At 47.1% G+C, this 23,332-nt stretch overlaps 1 protein-coding gene across 3 annotated transcripts in view; it reads left to right on the top strand.

Annotated features, from left to right (window-relative positions):
* Positions 1–23,332, top strand: part of SON (SON DNA and RNA binding protein) — a 37,133-nt gene that overhangs the window by 6,056 nt on the left and 7,745 nt on the right. For all 3 annotated transcript variants that reach the window (XM_083855055.1, XM_083855054.1, XM_083855056.1), the window contains exons 3-8: positions 548–9,817; positions 11,111–11,271; positions 12,708–12,848; positions 14,090–14,281; positions 18,374–18,484; positions 19,007–19,123. In XM_083855055.1, coding sequence (XP_083711181.1) covers positions 548–9,817; positions 11,111–11,271; positions 12,708–12,848; positions 14,090–14,281; positions 18,374–18,484; positions 19,007–19,123 — 9,992 coding nt within the window. The remainder of the gene's footprint in view (positions 1–547; positions 9,818–11,110; positions 11,272–12,707; positions 12,849–14,089; positions 14,282–18,373; positions 18,485–19,006; positions 19,124–23,332) is intronic.

The raw sequence follows: 23,332 nt of genomic DNA, 5'->3' as shown, positions 1-23,332 counted from the left end.
CATCTTCTCTTCTTCTAGGGAATGGCTTTTCACTGCCAGAGGGCAAGGTTAGGTCATGTATTAGGAGGAGATTCTTCCGTATGAGAGTGAGGAGGCCCTGGCACAGGGTGCCCAGAGCAGCTGTGGCTGCCCCTGGATCCCTGGCAGTGGCCAAGGCCAGGCTGGACATTGGGGACAGTGGGAGGTGTCCCTGCCATGGCAGGGGGTGGAACAGGATGAGCTTTCAGGTCCTTCCCAACCTAAACCATTCCATGACTATGATACTACTTGGATAGAGCTGTGTTCCCACTGGGCCTCTGTCCTGACTAACAAGATTTGGGAATTTTTTTGAAAGAAGTGTTGTTTTATTATTTAAAATAACTCTGAGAGGGAGGAAAAGACAGCTGGAAAGGGAGTGTGTGCTGCTTGTGTGTGGTAGTAGTGAATTGTGCGTGGTTTGCAAGTTTAATATTTTCTACCTCAGTCCATGTACTTCACAACTATTCTGAAAGAATTTTTGAAATACAGTCTTATAAATGTTTACGAGGTAAATGTCATTTTCTTCTAGATGTAGACAAAAATACTGTGAAAAATAGTACTCAGTCTACAAAAAGGAGCTCTACTGGTGAAGATGAAATTCCTAGGAAGAAAGCAAAGAAAAACAAGAAGCACAAAAGCAAGAAGAAGAAGAAAAAGAAGAAGAAAAGAAAGAAAGAGAAAAAGCATAAAAAGCAACCAAAGGAATCCAAGTTGAGTGCACGTCCCGGAGAACCTGCAGGCGTGCAGCCAGCTCCTCACTTGTTGCCAGAGCAGCCCAGCTCCCAACTGAATGTACAGCATGGAGTGTTTGCAGATGCAAACCTGGCTGGCCAAATACAGCCAGAACTGTGCTCAAAACCAACTGAGGGGCTTGATAATCAAGCTTTAGGACTTGTTTCTCATTCAGTGACTGATTCTCAGCAATCTGCAGAAAATCTTGGAAGTGGAGAGGGGACTTTGTGTGCAACGAATCCTCCATTTAATTTAGAAAGCATCCAGTCTAATATCCCAGAAAATACTAGTATAGATCAAACTAGAATTTGCACTAGCGAAGAACAAATTCAGCAATCCCATGGAAATATTTATCCTGCAGCTGTTAATGCCAGTGTTGTTGATACTGGAAATTATACTTGGTCCAGCATGCCACCTGGAATTGCCAGTAAAGCAGAGATTCAGAAAGATTCAGTAGAAGCACTAAGAGGTACAGAAGTCACTCTGAAATCTCAAAGCATTGGGGAAGTAAAAGCTCTCGAGCCTGAGGCCATGGAGGTGTTGACTTACTCGGAAGCATCTCATCAGTCTGTGCCTCAGGGGGCAGCACAGGGGGTGGAAACAGCTTCAGAATCCCTGTCCTTGGCAAGTGGTGTGACAACTCCTACACCTGCAAATTGGGCACATCCAGGTGCCGTGACTGTAGCTCACATGGCCGTGGCTGGGCAAGAAGTGAAAATTCCAGAAACAACTGAAAAATATCTGCACGTGGAAAATGTGAGAAGTGTGGAGAGATATTCGGAATTGGGGGGTGTGAGCAGAACTTTAGACCCATCCCTGCAGCCCTCAGTTATATCTGGGAGTTTGAGCATGGTGCAGAGCAGCCCCGTGGAATCTTCCAGTGTTCTGAAAGCAGGTGTACCTTTGCAACATCCTTTGACAATATCTGCAGCCACCCCTGTGACCCACGTGGAAATAAAAAGTGCCAAAGCACCTCCGGGACCGGGAGCTGTGGGAAAAATGAAGGACATGGAACCAGCTGTGGGAAATGTGAAAGCTTTGGAAACAACCATGGAATCTGTGGGTGTTGTAGCAAAAGATGTCGCAGCAGCTCATGAAAGTCTGCAAGGCAAAAATGTGGAAGGTACCACAGGTTCTGCAACAGCACTGGGTGCATCAGTAATGTTCCCACAACATGGAGTCTTGACAGAAACAAGGAGTGTGGACAGAACCCAGGGATCTGCACTTCCAGCAGGATTTACAGGTGTGAATGTGGTTGCAGAGGCAAAAGGGTTAAGGGCAACTTCAGAACCCGCCACAGTTGTACAGACCTTCGTTCCCCGAACAGCACCAGAAGTTCAGATGGCAGAGGGTTTTAGAAGTCCACGAGCAAAAGATTCAGAAGGTACTTCATTGCTGAGAGAATCAAGACCTGAGGGTGAATCACATGTGAGTGGTTTGGCACCTGCCTTTTCTTTGCAGAAGGAAAACACACAAAGTCCAGGAGGAGTCCTGAGACCAGTCGCTGTGGTGGAAGCAAAAACTTTTACAACAGCTTCAATGTCCTTACAAGTGGAAGGTGCGAAAGCTTCAGAAGAAGCTGTACGTTGTGGGACTGTTGCAAGTCCAGGACTTCCTGCCTTAGAAAGGACTCCTGAAGCTGTGGTTGCATGTGAGAGCGTGGAACCAGTTAGAGAGACTGAGGCATCAGCAGGGGTGATGCCATGGCAAACCACAGCAGAGAGAGAACATTTCCATGCAAGCCAAACAGAGAGTCCCATCATTGCACAGTCACAGGTTATGACACACACAAGAACTTCACAAACTGAGGTGCTGAGGGAGAGAAAGGATTCAGAACACGCTCTAGAAGCAGAGACAAGGAGCAGAGAAGCAATCCTAGAACCTGTGCAAACTTCAGAAAGCAGTTCAAAATCTATTCAGGAACAAATAGCAGGTCATTCAGCAGCAGTATTGGAGTCTTTGCCCAGAGTGGAAGAACACAGTATGGCATCAGGAGTATTGACAGATGTGCAAACTCAGGGATCTGCTGTAGAACATGGAATTGCAGTGAGGACCAGCACACAAGAAAATGAGCCCTCAGAAATGGAGAAAGCAAAATATCTGGAGCCAACATCAGAAGTCGGAGGAGTGACATGGTTGGAGAGTGTGAAGGAGTCTGCAACAGTAGAGGTGAAAGGTTCTGGAACAGGTGAAGAGCTTGTGGTACCCATGAGTGATGCTTCAGTAGCTGGTCCAGAATACTTGCATGCTGAAAAGCAACAAGAGCTTCAAGTAGTCCTAGAAGCAAAACCTGCTGCAGAATGGAAGGGTTCTGAAGAGACTCCAGAAATCTTGGGTGTTTCTGAAATAAAATCTTCTGAAGCAGTTCCAGAACCAGGAGATGTGAAAGGCCTGGAAACCACACTGGAACATGAAGTGACAGCCCAGGTACAATATGTAGAAGGAGTACAGGGTCAACAGGTGGAGGACATGGTGATTGAGAAGGAGGATGCAGAGCAGATTCAAACATCTGAGCCAATAGTAGCAGAAACAGTTTTTAGTTCTTCACATGCTGCAGAGGAAGAAGTTTCAGCAGGGATTTCTGTAGCAGAAACACAAGATTTGGAAACAGCTCCTCGGACTGATGTAGAGCTAAAAGAAGCAGAAGCAACTGTAGGGTTGGAGGCAGAGACAAAGGATTTGGGAGCAGCTCCAGTACCTGAGACTGATGCAGAAGCAGGTCCAGAACCTATAGAGGAAGGGCAGTTGGAAGACACTCCAGAAGCTGAGGATGTCAAAGAAGCAACTCCAGAAGAGGACTCAGAGAAAAGAGACTCAGAAACATCCGACGTGCAACCTGATGTGGCGGCACGAATGAAGGAGACTCTCATGAGGCTTGAGAATGTTGTTGAAAAGAGTAGTCATAGAACCAGTGAGAAAAAACATGATTCAAAGAAACAGAAAAGAAGCCGTTCCAAGTCTCAGTCCAGGTCTAGGAAGAGGAAGAAAAAATCAAGGTCACGTTCTACTTCCAGGCGTTTGACCTCTAAAAGAGCACGTTCTAGGAGCAGAAACTATTCAGTTTCCAGAAAAAAGCATTCCAAATCTAGGTCCCGATCTGTGGAGAAGAGAGAGAGAAGAGTGTCTTCCAGGCGGTCCAGGCGCAGACGTTCGAGGTCATCTGACCATTACAGGTCTAAATCCAGATCACCAGAGAAGAGATTGTCCAGACGAGGACGTTCCAGGTCGTCTGACCGCTACAGGTCTAAATCCAGGTCAGTGGAGAAGCGCCTGTCCTCCCGAAGATCCAGACGCAGACGTTCCAGGTCATCAGACCGCTACAGATCCAAGTCCAGGTCAGCAGAGAAGAGACTGTCCTCCCGAAGGTCCGGGCGCAGACGTTCCAGGTCTTCCGACCGCTACAGGTCTAAGTCACGGTCGGTGGAGAAGCGACAGTCCTCCCGAAGGTCCGGCCGGAGACGCTCCAGGTCATCTGATCGCTACAGATCCAAGTCCAGGTCAGCAGAGAAGAGATTGTCCTCCCGAAGGTCCGGGCGCAGACGTTCCAGGTCTTCCGACCGCTACAGATCCAAGTCCAGGTCGGTGGAAAAGCGACTGTCCTCCCGAAGGTCCGGGCGCAGACGTTCGAGGTCGTCCGACCGCTACAGGTCTAAGTCACGGTCAGCGGAAAAGAGATTGTCCTCCTGGCGATCCCGCCGCAGACATTCCAGGTCCTCTGACCGTTCAAAATCCAGATCCAGGTCTTCAGAAAAGGGAGGAGGCAAAGAATACTCCTGGAGGTTCAGACATCGGTCTGGTTCCTCTGACCGTTCAAAATCCAGGTCGAGATCTGTTGAGAAGAGAGGTCGGAAGGCATCTGTACGGAGGTCCAAACGGCAACGCTCAAAGTCCTCGGATCGCTACAAGTCTCGATCCAGGTCAGTAGAAAAAAGAGATCGAAAGCAATCATCAAGGAAGTCAAAACGTCAGCGCTCCAAGTCCTCTGACCGGTACAAGTCTAGATCCAAATCAGTGGAAAAAAAGAAGGAATCCTCACGAAAATCCAAGCGCCGACGCTCAAAATCCTCTGAACGCTACAAGTCTAGGTCTAGGTCTGTTGAAAAAAAGCGCAAGGAGTCTTCAAAAAAATCCAAACGGAAACGTTCCAAGTCCTCTGACAGCATCAAGTCAAGGTCCAAATCTGTAGAAAAAAAAGATAAGTCATCCTCAGGAAAGTCCAGTAGCAAGCATGTGGAGTCTTCTGAACTTCAGGAGTCAGCCAAAGGTCTTGATGTTCCTCAATCTTCTTTTGGAAGTGAAGGTAACTCCTCTAATGGTCCCACATCAGTAGCTTTGTCTGATGAAGGAGTAAATGGCCCAGTGCTGCCGCCTTCATTTGGAAGTGGATTGTCCAAAACTTCAGAGAGTCTTGAGGAAGGCTCCTCATCTGTTGAAAAAACAGATCTGCAGCATTCTGCCACATCTGAATTTGATACCTCCAAAGCCCCAGATGACCAGGAACTGAGATCCACATCTGTGGAAAAAACACAGGATTCAGAGCTGTCTATGACACCTGAAAATGGATCGACTGAAAAAGCTGAGCTTCCATACTCCACATCCAAGTCAAGATCCTCATCTGTTGAAAAAAGGGGAGATCTAGAAACTTCTTCAGTAGCAGAGTTCCATCTCTCTGCATCCCGTGAAGATGAGTCCAGAAGTGCACCTCTCAGAGAAGTAGAAGGTCCAGAGCTTCCTCCAGGACTTAAAATGCAAGCTCAGTCATCTTCTCACCTGTCTGAAGATGGGCTCTCCAACCTGTCTGATGGTCACGAATCACGGCACATCCCTGGTGAACACACAGAGCTCTCACAGGTCCTGCAAGTACCTGAACGTGAGTCTTCCCAGCTGGCTGACAGCCCTGGAGCAGTGGAAGCTCAGAGGCCTTTCCTGCCACCCGAAATGATCCGCCCTGTGATCCCTGATGGCTGTGAGTCAGGCCCCATGCAGGACCCCAACCTGGCTTCTGACAGTGGACACTTCATGTCTCCTGATGGACATGGATCAGGATCCAGCTTTGCTGCACCGTTAGAGGAGCATCCATTGTCTGTAGGCGAGTCCTTTAAGTCACCACATGGAAATGAGCAAAGATTTTTATCTGTTGAAAAAGTCAAGGCTCCAGATGTTTCCCTGACATCCGTGTGTGGTTCTGTTGAGGTGTCTGCTGACCTCATTTCAGTGTCTTCTTTTCAAGTTCATGAGTCCAGATCATCTGTTGACAAAGGTTTAGATGGTCCAACACTTCCACAAGTGCTTGAGGTTGATTGCTCCAGACCTTCGGAAATGCACGAATCGAGATACCTCACTGGAAAAATAGACGGTGCAGGATCTTTGGTGATGTCTAAAAGTGGGATTCCCATATGCCACGATGGCCACAAAGCAAAGTACAATTCCTTTGAGCAAACAGAGAGTGCGGAGCTGTCAGTGGCATCTGAGCTCCGGTGTTCCATCTTTCCTGAAGGCTATAAATTGACATCAGCTGCCATTGAAAGAGTGGAGATCCAGAAGTCTTCTCTCTCCCTGGAAAGTGGCCTCTCCGTGTCTGCTGATGGTTGTGAATCAGTGAGCACACCTGAAAAGCTACAGCCCCCAGTGACAGCTGTGACAGAGGAAGGTGGGATTCTGCTCTTGCCTGACAGTCACGAGCTCAGACCTGTCCCTGCAGAAAAAGCAGAGGTGCTGAATTCATCTGAACTGAAACACCTGGCGTCCCCTGATGGCTACAACCTGAGATCTGCCTACAGTGAAGAAATACAGGTGCAGGAGCCCTTTCTGATAGTGGAAAACAGGTGTTCTGTTGCTTCTGATGGTCATGAGTCCACCCCTCTTGAAAGAGCTGAAGAGCCTTCTCAGGTGTCTGAAAATGAGTACACGATAGGGCTTGATGGCCCAGAGTTGACATCAACGCCGGCTGAAAAAGCAGAGCTGCGGAAGCTTTATCAGATGCCTGAAGAAAGATGTCTGGAGTCCCTCCACAGCCAGGACCTGCAATCACCCTCTGCTGAAAAGACACAGGTGCAACAGGTGTCTGAAAATGAACATGCTGTGTCCTGGGTGGGCCAGGAGATGACGTGCAGCTCTTCTGAGAAGGCAGAGATGCAGGAGGAGGCTGTGGTTCCTGACAGTGCTGTATCTGCTGAAGATCACAGGTTGCCCACTTTCTTGGCTGGAAAAGCAGAAGTGCAGGAGTGTTCTCTGCTGCCTGAAAATGAATATGGTGAGTCTCCTGAGGGCCAGGAGGTGATGGCCAGCCCTGCTGAGGAGGTGGTGCAAGAGCCTTCTCTGACACCTGCTAGTCAATATTCCATCTTCCATCAAGGCCAAATACTGCAGTCTGGCCTCACCGAAAGCGCAGCAGTGCAGGAGCCAGTGCTGGTCCCAGACAACCAATATGCTGCATCTCCCAAGGGGCAGGAGCTGCTCCATGCTTACACTGAAAAAGAGGTGCAGGAGGGTTCTTTGCTCTCTCAAAACGAGTACCATGCATCCTCCGAAAGGCATCATTTGAGATCCAGTCCTGTTGCAAAAGAAGAATTGGAGGAACATTCTGAAGCATCTGAAAGTGAAAGTTCAATATCTACTGATAGCCACGAGCTGCAGCCTGCTGTTGCTGGAAAACCAGAGGTGCAGGAGTTGTCCTTGTCTGAAGGTGAATGTCCCATGACCCCTGAGGGTCAGGAGCTGCAGTCCAGCCCCGCTAAAAGACTAATAGCCAGGGAACCTTCTCTGACATCTGAACATGCTCTGTCACCTGAAGTGTACAAGTCAAGGTTGGCACATGCTGAGAAAACAGAGGGTGTGGATTCTGCTTTGACAGCTCAACGTGACCATCTCTTTTTTGAGAGCCAGGAGGTGAGTTTCGCCTATCTTCAGAAAGCAGATGTGCAGGACCATTCTCTAACACCTGAAAATGAACATGGAGCATCCCCTGATGTGCAGGAGTCGAGACTTGCCACTGTTGAAAAAGTAGATGGTGTTGAACCTTTGACACTGAATGATAGAGCCTCAGTGTCCCCTGATGACAGTGACTTGAAATCCATCCCTGTTGAAAAAATGGATCATGCAATGCCTTCTTTAATGCCTGAAGGACACCCTGTGTCTCCTGAAAACTACAGTGTGAGATCAGGCCCTGGTGAAGAAACGGGGGATCTGGAGCCCTCTGTGAGATCTGAGCGTAGATACTCCACATCCTCCTATCAGGAAGATCATGAGCCAAAGTCTCCCATGGAGGAAGAGGGTCTGGAGTCCTCTGTGACTTCTGAACACAGACGATCCATGTCCCCTGAGGGCCACGACCAGAAATCTATTGCAGATGAAGAAACTGATGATCTGGAGAGGCGCTCCACTTCCCCTGATGAGCACGAGTCAAGATCTAGCGAAGAAGCAGAGGATCTGGAGCAGCCTTTGACAACAGAACGTAGGTGCTCTGAGTCCTCTGATGAGCACGAGTCAAGGTCAACTGCTGGAGAAGAGGCAGAGGATGCAGAGGCCTCCTTGGCAGCTGAAAGAAGAGACTCCATATCCTCTGACGACCATGAGTCAAGGTCTGCTGCTGGGGAAGATGTAGAAGATGAGGAGCCCTCCTTGACAGCTGAACGTAGACACTCCACATCCTCTGACGACCATGAGTCGAGGTCTACAGCTGATGAAGAAGCAGAGGATTTGACAGCTGAACATCGCTCTGTGTCTCCTGATGGCCGTGAGTCGAGGTCAACTGTTGGTGAGGAGGCAGAGGACCAGGAGCTCTCTTTGACGGCTGAGCGTAGACACTCCACATCCTCAGATGAACAGGAGTCAAGGTCTACTGCTGGTGAAGATGCAGAGGATGTGGAACCCTCCTCAGCGGCTGAGCAAAGAGATTCCACCTCATCAGATGAGCAAGAGTCAAGGTCTACTGCTGGTGAAGAAGCTGAGGATGTGGAGCCTCTGACAGCTGAACACAGGCGTTCTGCATCCCCTGATGGGGCTGAATCGAGGTCTACCACTGCTGAAGAAGAAGGAGAGGATGCAGAGCCCTCCTTGGCAGCTGAACAAAGAGAGTCCACATCATCAGATGAGCATGAGTCAGAGTCTTCCAGTGGTGAAGAGGAGGGAGAGGATGCGGAGCCCTCTTTGGCAGATGAGGAAAAGCAGGATTCTGTGCCTCTTGAGCAGTCGGAGGAACAGGACTCCTCCTTTGTCCCTGAAAGCAGACGTTCTGAGTCTTCCGAACGTGAAAAATCCAGATCCAAATCAGTCGATAAAACATCTGACAAAGAGTCTCCACAGAGATCTGTAAGCAGACTCTCCAAGTCTCCTGCTCGCCAGAAGAGTCGATCCACATCTGTAGAGAAAACAGCAGACAAGGAGTCCGTGCGGAGGTACAGACGGAGACGCTCCAGATCCACGGGTCACCAGAGGAGCCAGTCCACATCTGTGGAGAAAACAGCAGACAAGGAATCCTCACGCAGGTCCCGGCGGAGACGCTCCAGGTCAGCTGCTCGCCAGAGGAGCCAGTCCAAGAGTGTGGAGAAAGCAGCAGACAAGGAGTCATCACGCAGGTCCAGGAGCCGCCGCTCCAGGTCCTCCCAGCGCAGATCCAAGAGATACGACACAGACTCACGCTCCAGACGGAACCGCTCCAGGTCAGCCACGCGGAGAAGAGCGTCCAGATCCCGCTCCAGCTCGTTGTCACGTTCCAGGCACAGGAGGAGAAGCAGGTCAAGGTCGGCGTCGCGAAGGCGGCGTTCCTTGTCCAGGGACAGGCGCAAGAGGTCGCAGAGAAACAGGTCGAGGTCTACCGACAGGAGGAGGAGGAGATCTGACTCCAGAGACCGCAGGATATCGCTCCGGTTGCGGAGCAGGAGCCGGAGCCCTCTGCGCCAGCGGCGGTCGCGGTCCAGGGGAAGGAGACGGAGCTCCAGCAGGTCCCCGATCCGGCTGCGGCGCTCCCGCTCCTCGGGGAGAAGGCGCTACAGCAGATCCCCTGACCGGCGCAGGTCCAGGTCCTCAGAGTTCTCCTCCAGATCACCCAAACGTCTTACAGACCTGGGTAAGTCACCGCTTTGTTTTCAGTAGTTCTGCAGTGAGGTGGTGGTGGGTGGGTTTGCACAGTCTGATTTTAGCTCTGGAGCATTCATGAGAGATTTCTTGAAAGTCACTCTGTGCATTAGTTTTAGGCAGTGACTTCCAGCAGGAACTTCTATGTTGGAGCAGAATCAACGCTGAACATTTGAATGAAAACCTCTTTAGAGCCAGTTTTATCTTGGGTCTAGAGCTTTGGTACAGAAGTAGCAGGTTACAGTCTCAAGGAACATTCTACATGGCAATAGTAATGGCTAAGTACTTGTATGTAAGAAAATTTAAAATTTCTACTCCTGAGAACAAAGGTCATTCAGGTGCCAGTTGGAGAGTCTCAAGCTCTGTTGTCAGCTGTTCCCAGGACTCTGTCTTGCTTCTTTCCCATGGTAAGAACTTAAGGGAAAGAAAGACTTGTTTCTGAAAATAGTCCCAGACCCAGCAGATCGGAAAATTAAAAATAATCTTACAAGCTGCATCTTTTCTCTGTGTTTATAGGAAGAGAGGCTGTGTTGTTTCCTTTGGTAGTGACTTAATAAGGGGAAAGAAGGTTTGAAATTGGGAGATGAGCTCTTGCACAGTGTGTGAGGAAACCTGTGGTGGACTTGAGGTTCTGAACCTTCTGGTCTTGCCTCACCACAGTTACCATGGAAGCCTTTCAGTTAGGGAGTTATTTGCAAACTGGCAGAAGGCTTAATTTAATTTCATTTGCTATTTCTGTATTAGGGATGTCCTTCTTTTCCTTATTAAAGCAAAATACTATTCTCTTAACAGTTTTTCATCTAATTGTATTTTAAGCAGGAGCACATTTTACTCAGAGTTTGTTCTTCTGTTTGGTTTTAAGTAGCTTTTGGGGTACATCTGGGTAGAAGAGACTTCCTCCAGAGGTTTGAGAGCATTTCAGAGATAATGAGGAAATTCTGGACTTAATGTTGTGTAGGAAGGACTCAGTGCCAAAGCAGGAGTGAATCAGTGAAATAGGAGACATCAGAACTTGGGCAGTGTGAGGATGTTGTAGTTGGGACTGCTGTGCTTTGGGTTATATTTGCAGTTCCAGTTCCACTTGCACAGCCCAAGCTTAAAGTCTAGAGCAGTTCAAAACAATTTCAGTTATTTTCTGAACAGAAAATAAATAACAGAACATAAAAAAATGCAATGTGGGTAGAATCCTGTTTAGCTTGCCAGAAACAGTTTTTTATTATTAAACCAAGAATCTACAGAAATAAATAATAACTTCTCTTTAAAAAAAAAAACCAAATCTTTTCAGACAAGGCCCAGCTACTTGAAATCGCCAAAGCCAACGCGGCCGCCATGTGCGCGAAGTCTGGCGTGCCCTTACCCCCCAGCCTGATGCCTCTGCTGTCCCAGAAAAAAGATGACAAAGCCAACCAGAAATCCTCGAGGGACACCCTGAAGGAGCTCACTGAGGTGAGGGAGAAGAGCAAGCCTGGAAATGACCACACTGGGGTTGGTGACTTGTGGGAGGTTTTCACTGCTTGCTGCTGTCACCTGGGAGCTGCCTTGTGCCTTGTGTTCAGAATCCCGGAATCCCTGAGGTTGGAAAAGCCCTCCCAGCCCAGGGAGTCCCAGCTGTGCCTAATGCCCACCTTGTCACCATCACAGAGCACTGAGTGCCACCTCCAGGCCTTTCTTGGACACCACCAGGGATGGGCACTCAAACCTCCCTGGGCAGCCCCTGCCAAAGCCTGACAACCCTTTGAGCCTTTATTCTCCACACCGTTTTGTTTTTTTAATTCCATGGAAATACATGAAATCGAATTATTTTGCTTTTTCTTATTTTTAGTTTTGATTCTGCTCTAATTTTGTACAAATAGGTAGTTATCCCTGCAGTCCTGTCAGTGAAATCCAAAGCTTTCATTCCTGATGTTTTTGTTCTGGTGATGATAGTGATGGTTTGAGTTCCTTTGGAAGGAACTTCAAAGCTCAGCCTGTCCCAGGTTGCTCCAAGCCCTGTCCAGGCTGGCCTTAGACTTCCCTCAGAACAGAAAAATCTGGAATAGAAAAGTTCCCTTTTTTTTTTTTTTTTTTTTTTTTTTTTTTTTTTTTTTTTTTTTTTTTTTTTTTAATTGCATCATGAGTGTGACAGTTCTGAAATTGTGCTTATGGAAATAATCTGAGATGAAGCAATGTCCAGATGCTGAGAGATTATCTGCAGTGGTGCCTGGAGCAGAGGCACTGAACAAGAACTGAGTTGGTGGAGGTGCCCTGTGGTGACATCCTGGCTGGTTTTTCATGTACCCTGAACAAGATCCAGCATAGCTTGTGCAGGCCCCAAACCTTCACCTCCCTTCCCTTTCCAACTTTGGAGATCTGCTGAATGATGTTTCTGTTCTTTTGACTCAAAACTGTGCAGGTGGTAGGAAGTCAGTAAAGACATTTTAACCATAAAATTCTGCCCTCTTGAGAAAGTCTTTTTGTCTTTGGTCCTTTTCTTACTCTTTTTTTTTCCCCATGGAGGCTCCTCCCATTCTTACTGTGGTTTTCCCATAACACCTCTGTGTTTTAATTCTGTTGCACATCATGTGGGGGTGTGTTGCATAGCTGGCCAACTCCACAGTATTCCAGAAGAATCTGAGCTCTTCTGGAGCCATCACTTCTCACAAGGTTCCTCCACTGCCAGAGAACTGAGTCAGTAACCAAGGACTGCCTGGGAAAGCCATGGTGGTGGTGGATAATTAGTTTAGAATATCCAAACTACATCTATTGATGCTGTTGCTAAAAGATTTTCCACCTCCTGGTTTAGTAAAAAAACCCACTTTTTTTGATAGAAATGTTCTTTGTGAGTTTGGCTTGAAAGTTCATGTTTATTCAGAGCTGACATTTCCCTCTGTTTTATTTTTCAGAAATGCAAGAAGATTGCTCAGAGCACTGATGATGTGATAGTGAACAAACCTCATGTTTCTGATGAGGAGGAGGAGGAACGTCCTTTCTATAACCATCCTTTTAAGCTGAGTGAACCCAAACCTATTTTCTTCAATTTAAGTGTGAGTACTACTTGTATTTTCAATGCTTTAAATCCTGGTTCTTTTTAATAATGCAAATAATTCTACAGGATTTTGTCAAGGGTTGATAATCTTGGTGAAACTGGGAGTATTTTTAAATAATTTTAAAGAAACATTCCCAATTCCATCAAGATTGAATTGATTATCTTGGTAAAATTGTGAATGTTTTCTTTAAATGCATCTGGAAATCAAATGCTTTGAAGCATGGATTAGAATTTATTTAAATTTAGTTGGGGTTTGGGTTTTTTGGGGTGATGGGTGGGTTTTTTTCAGTTTTATTTGGGGTGGGGGTTGTACCCATGAAAGTCTGTTCTGATTTTACAGGATATAAAGCACTAAAAAAGCTTTAATATGCTCAGCAAAAACAGAAATAATATTCCTGGGTTGGTGTATAAATATATATATAGCTTGTGGTGTACATAAAATAAGGAGTAGTGCATGTTTACATAAGGTATAAGGTAGAAATGGATTTAGATTTTATATTATATTGTTAGAAAAGGCTACAAGGAAACTCAAGAAACCTTGGAATTCTTCCAGGCTCTGAGGAGAAATGTTCTGTAGTGGTTATGGGCTGCTCTGCCTCTTGTTTTTGACCCTTTTAGTTTTGTTCTTTCTCCTCAAACCATTCCCATCCATATTCCTCAGAGTTTATCCAGTATTACCCAGTGCTGCCAGCTGTGTTTGCCTCTTGGAAAGGAACCTGGCAGGGATTTTGCAGGTTTTTAATACATTAACAACACCAAGCAAAACAAGGCAATAGACATCATCTGCTCGGAGAATCAGGCTGCTGCTATAAATAGGGGCAGAATTAGAAATCCAAATGCTGGGAGCTGCTTTCTCTCCACTTGTGGGGAGCTTTTGATCACAGGCAATGTTTTGCTGCCCAGGATTTTTGGTTTGAGGTTTTCCATACAAAATACCTGTGTGGCAGGTGGAGATTGTTCTTGATGTGTGAATGGGGTCAGTTGGGAGAGGAGGGTCAGGGGTTTGGGGTTGCTGGAGTTGTTTTAAGGGATTTCTCATCTTCTCTGATAGCACAGTTTGTGGGTCACTTGTGTGTTTTTAGGGCTGTGCCAAAATGATTAATTATAAAGGCTTATTACTCCAGAGCAGGACTTGAGTGTTCTGTACAAACCAAATCCCAGGTGTTTGCAGCAAAAAAGCACCTCGTGACTCTTGGGTGTTCTCAAGTCTTAACTTCTTCTCATTTTATTTCTCTTCAGACTCCCAGCATCAAACCAGCACCACCACCCCAACCAAAAAACCAGGTCAGCCTGTCCAAGGAGTTCCCTGTTTCCTCTGGGTCTCAGCATAGGAAGAAGGAGGCAGACAGTGTGTACGGAGAGTGGGTTCCCGTGGACAAAAATGGCAAAGACGACGGCAAGGACGATGTTTTCCCCAAGCCAGCCATTGAGGTAAGGAAGGCAAGGAGAGCATATCATATAAAAAAGCCAAAACCATCACCTGGCCAGTCTGGTACCAAAAAAAAAAAAGGCACTTAAAAAGGTAGTGCCTAACACTGCACTAAGCTGAGGAGCTGAGCTCTGCAGATGGGGATGTTCACATTGGCAGTGTGGAAACAACCTGTTCCCTGCTTCTGGCAGCTGGTGACTTCTTGGTCTCAACAGAATTTAATCTGTAACTGAAAGATGAACAAACTTCCCAGTTCAATTTCCTGCGGAGGTTAATGAATAATAGCTTGAGATTTGCACAATAATATATGTAGTGCTAATGAAAATTGTCCCACCAGTCTTAGAACAAGAACATCACACTGGAATGTAGTCCATTAAAAATTATAAGTCACTTCCTCTGGATGTATTGATTTTTTAGCTTTTCAGTCACTTTATCTCCCATGATTGTTTTGCACATGGCCTTCCAAAGGAGAATCTAACTGTATGGATATAAACTAAAAAAACCTAGACAAGTATTTTTTCCCTTGGAATTTCTTCCAAAGAAGAATTTTGGGGGCCGTTGTAATTAAGTAAATGAAATATTTAAGAGAGATGTTAATATTTTTAAGTTGATGTTGTCTCAGCCTTGTCCTCACACTTTTCAAAGCCAAACCTCAAAGCCTCCCCATCAATTTCTGACAAAACCATCTCAGCACTTGGTGTGTTTTGTTTCTCAAGACCTTTCTGATGTTGTTCAGTTCACTCCCTGAGGCACACATGGAATTTTCTTCTGGGTCTTCTACAGCACCAAAAGCACAGGGGATATAACTTAGCCAGCATTTTCATGGAATTCCTCAGAATTTGATGGTTGGGCACCCAGTTCCTTGTTCCCTCAGCACAGGTGGGAACTGCACTTGGGGCTCTTGTGCTCCAGTAAAACCCTGAGATGTTTGTGCAGAATGTCATTCCCAGTTTCATTGCAGTAAATATATTTAACATAATTTCCTTCCTGTTGTGTGTATCTTTATAAATGCCTGTAACTATGTTGTCTGTTTTTATATTTTGTAAATAAATATTTTGATTTGCCTTGACCTTAACTTGGTTTGTGTTAAGGGTGATTTCAGGGGCATTTAGCTCCCAGCAGGCTTGTACCATCCCCTGGGGTTTGGGAAGTGCAGGTACAGGATTGCTGTGTGTTTCTCCAGGGAGTCTGACAGGTAACACAGTGCTGCTCTGCTTAATTCTTTAATGTTCAGGAGGACTCTGTGATGGAAATGGCTCCCTTGGAGCAACATGAGGCACATCAGCTCCCTCCACAAACAGAGAACTTGGGAGTGCTTGGAGCTTTAGGAAGTTTGACCTGATTTTGCAATACTGTGACAGTTCTGATGCAAGTCTTGACATTAAACCCCACACAATTTGTTTTGCTGCTGTGTTTTAATTCACATACTAGTTACGGGCTTAGTCTGAAATGACCCTGCTAATACATCACAGCTTGTTTTCATAAAACCTAATGCCTTAGAGGAGTTGTGTGTGGTAGCAGGAGAAGGAGGGGAAGGTGTGGAGTGATCTGAGGGCTCGTCATGTCTGTAGCAGGCAGAGATCCCTGAGGAAGGATTATTTGAAAGTGTAGAGTGGCAGGGTTGGGTTATCCAGGTGACTGTGCAGAGATGCTGTTGGGATCTAAGAATGCAGTAAAAGCATTCACGGAGCTCCAGAGTGTGTAAAACTGCTTCAGTCTTTGTGATTTGTGGGGGAAGATCTTGAGGAAGGGGATCAGCCAGGAGAGAGAGCAGCACCTCACTTCCACCTGTTTTCCTTGACTCAGGAATGACAACAACTTCTTATACCTCAAGCAGAGATGGTTTGTTGTTTTTTTTGTTTTTTTCAAGATCCAAAGCTGCCATCAAGTGTCTTGACATAACACAGAGCCCTGATGGTCTCCAAAATGGAGAAGTGTTTGGGAATTAACCCAGCAGGGAATGTTGCTAGGCCCCAGTCCTGTAAAGCACTAATACACCTGTTTAGCATGGCAGTGGTCCCCTCTGCTTTCATGGACTGCTTCCATGCCTTTGTGTATTGCTGGATTGAAACTTTTGGTGAGTAGAAGAACTTTTATTTATCTCCTGGACCAGTTTCACAAAGAGAAAAATTAAAGAATTATTTTAAGTATGTGAGAGAAACTTTAAAACTCAAACCAGTGTGCATTTGAAACAGGCTGGTTGTGTGAGGGGATTGTGAGGTAATATTTTAATTCTTGTGTCTTTTTTTTATGTTGTGTGGCAGGAAATAAGCACTGAAGTCAGTCCATAGGCACCAAGGACTTTTGGGATTTTAGCTCTGTTTTGGTCAGTGCCAGATATTCCAGCAATGATCTTCCCAACAGAAACACCTTTGTCCTAAACACCCCACCAAAAAAAACCCATCTTAAAATCAGATTTAATAGAACAGAAGCAATTCCTATGTTTGATGCCGTTGTAGATGTTTATATCTGTCTCTTCCTTTCTGTGTTTACTAAATTCTTGACCAGGTTCCTGGGACAGGGTTTGTGGTTTAACAGTGTTTGTTTTGTTCAGCTGAGTCAATTTGAAAGGAGTTTCAGTTTCTCCTGCTGGCCCTTTAGTACAGAATGTGTGAGAGGTTCAGGTTGAGATTGTGACAACAAAAGAGGCAAGGCTTTAACAAAGCAAATAAAAATGGAGTTCAGGTTAACCCACTGCCTTGATATATGTGTGTGCCAGCTGCTGTTCTGATTATTGGGTTTCTTCTGTGCCAGTCCCAGCCCTTCCAGCTTCTGTCACAGCTCAAGAAGTTCCATTTGTCTTTGCACCCTCTTCCCTTTCTGCTTTCCAAACAGAATGATCTATAAAATGCACATCCCTGGAGGAGCAGGGCACAAGGATTTTATAGAACAGCTGCCGACCAGCCAGAATTGGTTACATTTTTACAGCCCCAAATGTTGTGGATTTCCCTCCCAATGTCTTTGCCCAGAGTGAAGGTTTGCAGTGAGCTTTTTCCTATAGTTCATGTTTTCACCAAGTCACTCCACAATATTGCTTCAAATTTATTTTTCTTTATATTTTGCTGTAGTTCAGCAGCACAGATGTAGATGATTCTTTCCAAAGCAGTGGATTCTGTGAGCTCACAGCCCAGGCAGTGCCAGCTGTGCCCACCTTGTCCCCAGGGCAGAGCTCTGAGTGCCACCTCCAGGTGACACCTCCAGGGATGGGCACTCCAAAGCTCCCTGGGCAGCCCCTGCCAAGGCCTGAGCCCCCTTTCCATGGGGAAATTCCTGCTGCTGGCCAAGCTGAGCCTCCCCTGGCCCAGCCTGAGGCCGTTCCCTCTCCTCCTGTCCCTGTTCCCTGGGAGCAGAGCCCGACCCCCCCGGCTGTCCCCTCCTGGCAGGGACTTGTGCAGAGCCACAAGGTCCCCCCTGAGCCTCCTTTTCTCCAGGCTCAGCCCCTTCCCAGCTCCCTCAGCCCCTCCTGGGGCTCCAGACCCTTCCCCAGCTCCCTCAGCCCCTCCTGGGGCTCCAGACCCTTCCCCAGCTCCCTCAGCCCCTCCTGGGGCTCCAGACCCTTCCCCATCTTCATTCCCTTCTGGTTTAGGCTGAAGATGAAAATTAGAAACACTAAAGTCAAGATTGTGGAATGCATCTGATTCATGCTGGAATTATTTTACAGACAAGGTTTAGTGTGACTTAATAGCAGAGTGCTCATGTGAACAACTCTGCATGAATTTTTAGTTAAATTGCATTTAATCCTATTGGTTGAGATCTCATTTAACATTGAAATGCTTCTCTATTTATTACACGCCAGAATTCTTTGCGAAAAATAGTTCTTAAAAAATAAATCATTGGACATTTTGTGTGTACAGGTGATTTTAAATTACCAGGGTGTTACAGTTCAAATTCAGGTTTTTCTTTGTTCAGGAAAGCCCATCTTGTGTGGATTTAAGTAGACTCAGGATTTCCATCACGTTACCTATTTCTTTGTCAAACCAGCTATTCACTGCGTAACCCCACTTGGTAGCACTGATCCTCCAGCAGCTTTTTCCAGCTCAAGTGGTTATTATTGTGCTCTGCTGTGTTGTTACAAATGCTCTTTTTTCTCCTAGTGTGTGGACATAACCACAGCCATGAACGACAGAGCAGTGGCCCAGAAAAGGCTCAATGAGAACTCCTTTGACCTGGAGGCCATGTGCATGTTGAACCGGGCACAGGAGCAGGTGAGCTGGGACCCTCAGCAGCATTTTGGGGAGTTTGAAGAAAATCAGTGTTTTCCTCTCATGGCAGCTGATTTTTCTGTCCTGTTTAAGTTTGGAAACCCAGTTGTGGGCCAGTGTTTCAAAGTTTTTGCCTTGGTTTTGCACTTCCTGCGACTGAGTTTTGATGAGCTCTATGTGTGTTCCGTGTTTTCAGTCAAGTCACTTTGAAACATAGTTTTAAATTTATTTTTCTTTAAATTTTATTGTAGTTCAACAGCACAGATGTAGGTAATTCTTTCCAAAACAGTGGATCCAGCAATTTTGGGGACGAAGAGACCCTGAACTCGCTGGATTTGGAGCTCAGGTTTCAGGGTGACCACTCAGATGCTCAGATTTTGGGAGCACTCACTTTTCATCTGAGCATCAGCAAACACACCAAATATCAACAACACGATGTGAAAATTCCTAAGAGATGTCAGAGAATTGCAGAGGGAAAGGTGGAGATGTTTGTGTTTGGTCTCAGTGTGGGTTTTGCCGTTGCAGATCGACGCCTGGGCTCAGTCCAACTCCATCCCCGGGCAGTTCACGGGCAGCACCGGAGCACAGATCCTGTCCTCGGATGAGCTCACCAACAGCGGGCCCCAGGCGTGGATTCGAAAGGTAGAAGTGACACAGACACTGCTCTCTCACCACCACCACACTTTACAGCACTCAAGGATTGCAAAATTGCAAGACAAAAGTGCCTTAGCCTGTGGCAGAGCGTGTGCCCAGTGCAGCAGGCTGGGCTCAGGCCCTGTCCCTTGGTGTCACCGAGGTTGTGACAGTGCCTGGTGAGACACAGCCTGCCACTGACAGGACACTGCTGCTGGTGCTGGCAGTGGCACATCCCTCACTGGGACACATCAGGCAGGAAAGTCTGATCCTGCTGCTGGTGAAATCAGCATCGGTTTTTGGCATCGGCTTCAGCGAACCAAGTCCCACACTGCCCTTGTGTTTGCCTTGGTTCTCTCTGGTTGCTCCTTTGCCTCTCTCTGGATCACCAGGGTTTTTCTGGGAGCCAGAGATGTGGAGGATTAAAGCAGGAGTTGCAGTTAATAAGGTACTCTTCACTCTGATATTGTTAAGATACAATGCAGTAGTTCCCTCTTGGTGTGGGTTATCACTGGCTGGTTTTGGGGTGTGGTGCGTCCTCCATCCATGTGTTTTATATATTTAGTTACTCAAGCTGCATCTTTGCCAATGGACACTGATCTGGTGCTCTGTCAGGAAGGAGAACTGAGGAATTGAAGCAACATCCACCTTCCAGGCACAAGGAATGAGTTAAGCTGGTCAGTCTGGCAGGTGCTGCAGTTGAATGTGTATCAGCTTGGGTTAGGACACTCTCCAAGCTGGAAGGTCAGATTTGAGGCTTAGGTGGAATATTCCATAAAAGTTGGTGTCAGCTGAACAAAAAAGTCTGGAGTTACAATAACCTGAATGTAGAAATATTTTTTTGCCAGGATTCACTAACATTTTTCAATTCATATAGCCAAGCAGTGCAGAGAGCCAGGGAACACAGGTTTAAATTGCTGGCCAGATGGGAATCTTCAGGGATCTTGTTAGTTTTAATGCAGAATGTGCATGATAAAGTCTTGATTTTAACAATTATGAACAACTGAGATTGTAGCAAAATGCTGCCTTTGATGAAGACAATCCTTGCTCCTGGCAGAGGGAACTGTAAAGCACAGGGATGTGTTGGTGAGGAAGGAGCTTTTCCACTGGGAGGCTTGGGGAGGAGATCAGCAGGGCTGTGAGGGGAGGGTTCTCCCTGTCTGCAGCACCTGGAATGGGTTCCCAACGCCCTGGAAAGGGAGCAGCTCATTCCCAAACCTCCTCCCTGGGATCTCCTGTGATGGCAGTGACAGGAGGGGCTGCTCACAAGGGTGAAGTGGAAAGGGCCAGGTGTGTTTTCCTGTCCTCCAGCTTCACTCTGGGATCTGCTTTGAAGCAGCCCAACTAAACAAACCAAAACAACAGCCAAAAAACCAAGCACAAACCCAACAAAATGCTTCATAGCAAGAAAATGGGAGAAGAGTGTGTTCTGTGCTTGTGGACACGAGGAGCAGAGCAATGATGGAGCATTTTGTTGGATCTGAGCACCAGTGAGGCAGCAGCAGCAGCTCTCCTGCCCTGCCCAGAGCTGGGAATGTGCTGTGTTTGCACTGCAGGCTCTGGGGCTGGGCACAGAGGAGGCTCCTGCTGGGAACAGGAGGAGTTGGTGGGTGAGGGAGATGAGGACAAAGTCCTCTCCCTGCTCTGGCATTGCTCAGCTGCTCTCCTGCTCTGCCAGGTTCCTCCTCTCAGAGAGCCCAGAGCTGCCTGGAAAATGGACCTGGGAAAGCCTCACACAGCTTCATGTGGAGTCCTCCTGTGGCTGCAGGAGGATTTCACAGGAAGGAGTAGGGATGTGGTTCTGAATCCATGTTATCTTTCTCAGGGACAGGGATGCAAACCACCCATGAAATGCAAAGTATTGGTTGTGTGTTATTTGGACACCTGAAATTGTGTGACAGTTATCAGTTACTGAGTATAGCACTGAGGAGTCAGGCTTGTGCTGCCTTTTTGGCTTAAAAATTGCATCTTAACATAAAAAGAAATCTGGTATTTTTCACTCAGACCAGGAGTTGGACTTTGATCCTTATGGGTCACTTCCAACTCAGCACGTTCTGTGTTTCTGTGATGTTTATCTGCAAACAGGGCTGTGGAGTTTCTTTGGGGGGTGTTGTGTCTCTGAATTAATGCACATTTCTGGCTGGGGCTGTTTGCTGAAGGCATTTCCCTTGGGAATTTGCCATGGGAGGATCTGTGACCATCCAGCACAGACTGAGCCCATGGCAGCCACTTCTTTTGGGTCTCAGGAAAGGAGGAAGGAGAGCAAGCCCAGACACTGAGTGTGACAGAGGTCACCACAGCACAGGGATGTGGAGCAGGAGAGTGACTCAGGAGGGCAAATTCTGGGGAGTTTGTTTGCTGAGCTCTGTCTTCACTTTGCATTTCGTGGATTTCACCTTTTCTTGTCCTTTCCCAATGACTGGAGAGGTAATATGCACTCAAACCAGACTCTGCCTGGAATCTCAGTTTGGGAATTAGGTACTGCAGGGGTTCATGTGGAGCACTGGGGTGGGGACAATAAGTAGGAATAAGGTTTATGGTTTTAATTCCTGGACTAATTCATGGTGTCTATGTGCAAGGGGGCCCAAGCAGGGTCCATAAAAGAGTGATGTGGTGTTAGGTATAAAAAATTAATGAACAATCTCACCTTTCCCTTTGAAAAAAGTGGCTTCTGTTTCAGTATGTCACCATCAGTGTAATCAGTTCACAAATGTGACTCACCTTTTCTGAAGGTTGCTTCTATTTTTATTCCCTTTTTCCTTCCAAACACACTGTGCTGCTGAAGAAATGTCAGAGCAAGTGGTCAAATATTTTTTGGTTTTTTCCAAGCAAATTCTGTTGAGGTCTATTTACTCCCCCTTTCCCAGACTCACCACTTGGTTCTGGATTTATCCAGCTCAATTCTGGAGCCTGAACTTGCTCCCCAAAGCCAGGCTTGGGCTCAGGGGTGGCCCTGGGGAGCTTGTGCTGATCCTTGGGGTGCAGAAAGTTCTGGAAGGTTCAGGCCTCCCTCCCATTCTTGCAGGCACAGCAGAGCAGAACTCTCAGGGTGGAATTAAAGCCTTGTGGCTGCCCCTTGCAGGACTGCTGAGCTTCCCTCAGCCAGACCTGGTGTTCCTGCTGGGATCAAGGAGCTTTCCTTGGGAGCCTGGCACAGCAGAGCAGCTCTGTGCTCACCAGACACTGGATCTTGGGAAGGAATTCCTCCTGGGAGGGTGAGGAGGCCCTGGAACAGGGTGCCCAGAGCAACCCTGGCAGTGTCCCAGGCCAGGATGGACATTGAAGGCTGAGATAGTGGAAGGTGTCACTGCCCATGGCAGGGGTGGCACTGGGATGATCCTTAATGTCCCTCCTGACCCAAACCAGTCTGGGATTCCATAAATGAGTTCTGTTTGCCTGGCTCTCCCCAGTCCTCTGCTGTTTTTCCCTGCTGTCACACCAAAGCTGTGAGCAGCACCTGCAGGGCTTGTGAGGCATCTGCTGGGGTTCTTCAGCAAGGAATTCCTGCTCCTGTCTGTGGCAAAAGACTGGGGCTGCTCCTGAAAGGGCCAGAGCATCTTCCAGCTCAGCACCCAGCCCAAATTCCCTTCCTCAGGATCCCTGCAGGGTGCCACAGGGAGCAGATCTTGATCAGAGCTCCAGGAGCTCTGCCAGAGATGCCCAGGCTGGGATTGTTGGGCTGTGCAAGGCCAGGAGCTGGACTTGGGTGTTCCTTGTGGGTCCCTTCCCACTCAGGAGATGGTGGGATTTGATAGGAAATTCTGCTGCCTGGCACAAGTTTTTTCCAAAGTGATGCTTGTTCCTGGAACTTGAACTTCCTTGGAGTTCAGCCTTTGGTCCAGCCCTGTGCTGTACCTGAACTGCCACCCCCTGCCTTCAAGGCTTTGTTGTCTTGGCCTCTGAAATTATTGCTCCAAAGAATCAGCAAAAAAGTTAATTAAAACTGCTCTAAACCCTCTGAAGGAATCAGGTTTTACCTTCTCTTTAAAGGAAGTGCTGACAGAAGAATGTGGCTCTTTAGTGCCTCCATCTGTTGGCAAAATGGAAGTGGGATTTCATGGAATTTAGAGCTCAAAATGTAAGGAAAATGGTCTCAAATTGTTCTGCAGCCTCCCTCAAATGAAGATTAGTGGGTGAAAGAGAAATGCTTTTGTAAATAACGAGTTAGTTCTGACAGCAATAACCAAATGCTCAGAAACCTGGGAGTTCTTGTATTCC

This window comes from Zosterops lateralis (assembly GCF_965231275.1).
Source record: "Zosterops lateralis genome assembly, chromosome: 2".
Lineage (NCBI taxonomy): Eukaryota > Metazoa > Chordata > Aves > Passeriformes > Zosteropidae > Zosterops > Zosterops lateralis.
The sequence above is the reverse complement of the archived record's forward strand: the minus strand, read 5'-3'. Positions and strand labels throughout refer to the sequence as shown.